Here is a 2,658-nt window from a genome sequence, read left to right as displayed (position 1 = left end):
TTACTTGGCATTTTTCCATGGCCGCTCAAACCCTATTTATTTAACCTTTCTTTTAACTCACATCGTTCTATCTTTCTTTGGTATTTGTACTTTTTTCATTTTAAACTTTAATCTATGAAGGCGTTTCAAACTACTTCATCTGTGTGCGCAATAAATAGTTATTACTTATTATTAAATATCCCTCTACCTTTCAAGCTACGTTATAGTATATACATCAAACTAAACGGAGAAATTATTTCGCTAATCATGCTCTTCGCTATCAGCAGCTACCGATTCCTCATAGTTATCAGTAAAGGTTTGTGATAGAAGAGAAATCTACTTTGGGTTAAACTAAATCAAGAAGACAAATGGTTTAAACCTTTTGGCTCTTTTACAGAGAGTCCGATCATACAACAACTGAACTCTGCAACAGTGTCTACCTTTCCGGACCACACATTTCGTTGTTATGACGTGCTGATTTGTTTTTAACTCACGTCGGAATGAGGAACTCCTTTCCCACATCAATGACGCGATGGCTCCGCCTCGCCCGGAGGATCATAAAAAGAGAGCAGCGGCGTGTCCAGCACTAGAAGGTACACGTGCTGGCAACAATGAATAGCAACGTTTTTCTAATGCCTGAACGCAGCAACTGCTCACTGCCTCCGGCTGCTCTCTGTTTACAAACGGCTTGGGATCGGGTCCGCGGCATGGAGAGCTGGATCAAGTCGCCCTTCTTCCCCGTGAGCTTTTCCTTGGGAGTCTACCTCGCTTTCTGTCTGCCTTTCGTCGTCCTGGATTTCCTGGCTCCAAGGGTCGCCTTCCTGCAGAAATATAAGATCCAGGCACAGAACAATCCAAATGTGAAGATGATGGCAAACTGCCTGGCACAGACCCTGTACAACCACATTCTGTACATCTTCCCGCTGTCGGTGGCGCACTGGTACTGGCGCCCGGTGGACCTCCCGCTCGCTGCGCCTGAGCTGCCCAAGGTGCTTTTGGACGTTGCTGCCTGCCTCCTTATTTTCGACTTCCAGTACTTCGTCTGGCATCTCCTCCATCACAAGGTGCCCTGGCTCTACCGAACATTCCACAAAGTTCACCACAAGTACACGGCCACCTTCGCACTTACAACCGACCACTCGGGTGCCTGGGAGACCCTCTCGCTGGGATTCTTCGCCGCTCTCAACCCAGCCATCCTGAACTGCCATCCTCTCACCAGCTACCTCTTCTTTATCGTCAATATCTGGCTGTCGGTAGAGGACCACTCGGGCTACGATTTCCCCTGGTCCACGCACAGGCTGGTGCCCTTTGGACTGTACGGAGGGGCTCCTCACCATGATCTACATCACATGAAGTTCAAAACCAACTATGCTCCCTACTTCACGCACTGGGACAGGCTCCTGGGAACCTATTCCACACTACATAAAAAGTCCCAGTGATTTATTTCGAACTAACTTGGTGAAGATATTTTAAGAGACTAATTTCTGTATCATAGACTCTTAAATTTATTGAGGAGCATCACTGTGATTTACCATGAAACGAACTGCTCAGGAGACTAAAATTTTTGCTGTACAGTGAACATTCTCAATGTTTTAAATTGCAATGCACTTTCATTGATTATTTTTGATATTGATGTTTTTTTTACGGTTAATCTTCACTGCAGGTCAGTGATTTAAAGCAACTGAACTTGACAAAGTTATCATTTGTTACATTACAATGCACTTTTATAATTTTTGTTACTAAAGATTTTGCTGTATATTTTACAGTTAGTATTCATAAAGTTTCAAAATAATATATGTCTGCATTTAATATATTAATAAACCAATATAATTTACATATTCTTTATCAGCATTGGTGTGATATTTGAAAAGTGAAAATATCTTTGTCTTAAGTGGTTGCCATGGGTAGCAGATTGAGTTCTCCACTGATGGAGCAGCTTAAATTCCAATACAGTATTCACTTAATATGATTATTCTAAAATAATTCTATATTTAGTATGTCGATGAGCTTTCCATTTGGGCATCATAGAAACATAGAAAAAAGGTGCAGGAGTAGGCCATTTGGCCCTTCGAGCCTGCACCGCCATTCAGTATCACCATGGCTGATCATCCAACTCAAAACCCTGTACCTGCTTTCTCTCCATACCCCCTGATCCCTTTAGCCACAAGGGCCATATCTAACTTCCTTTTAAGTATAGTCAATGAACTGGCCTCAACTGTTGCCTGTGGCAGAGAATTCCACAGATTCACCACTCTCTGAAAAAGTTTTTCCTCATCTCGGTCCTAAAATGCTTCTCCTTTATCCTTAAACTGTGACCCCTCATTCTGGACTTCCACAACTTTGGAAACAATCTTCCTGCATCTAGCCTGTCCAATCCCTTTATAATTTTATACGTTTCAATAAGATCCCCCCTCTGTCTTCTAAATTCCAGTGAGTATAAGCCTAGTCGATCCAGTCTTACTTCATATGAAAGTCCTGCCATCCCAGGAATCAATCTGGTGAACCTTCTTTGTACTCCCTCTAAGGAAAGAATGTCTTTCCGCAGATTAGGGGACCAAAACTGCACACAATACTCTAGGTGCAGTCTCACCAAGGCCTTGTACAACTGCAATAGACCCTCCCTGCTCCTGTACTCAAATCCTTTTGCTATGAATGCCAACATACCATTTGCCTTTTACA

At 42.9% G+C, this 2,658-nt stretch overlaps 1 protein-coding gene across 1 annotated transcript; it reads left to right on the top strand.

The window, feature by feature from the left end:
* The first annotated feature begins 557 nt into the window (after positions 1-557).
* Positions 558-1,796, top strand: LOC140715072 (cholesterol 25-hydroxylase-like protein). Its single transcript, XM_073026801.1, has one exon. The coding sequence runs from the start codon at positions 591-593 to the stop codon at positions 1,416-1,418; it is 828 nt and encodes a 275-aa protein (XP_072882902.1). The 5' UTR covers positions 558-590; the 3' UTR covers positions 1,419-1,796.
* The last annotated feature ends 862 nt before the right edge of the window (positions 1,797-2,658 follow it).

Source organism: Hemitrygon akajei, chromosome 23 (assembly GCF_048418815.1).
Source record: "Hemitrygon akajei chromosome 23, sHemAka1.3, whole genome shotgun sequence".
NCBI lineage: Eukaryota > Metazoa > Chordata > Chondrichthyes > Myliobatiformes > Dasyatidae > Hemitrygon > Hemitrygon akajei.
The sequence above is the reverse complement of the archived record's forward strand: the minus strand, read 5'-3'. Positions and strand labels throughout refer to the sequence as shown.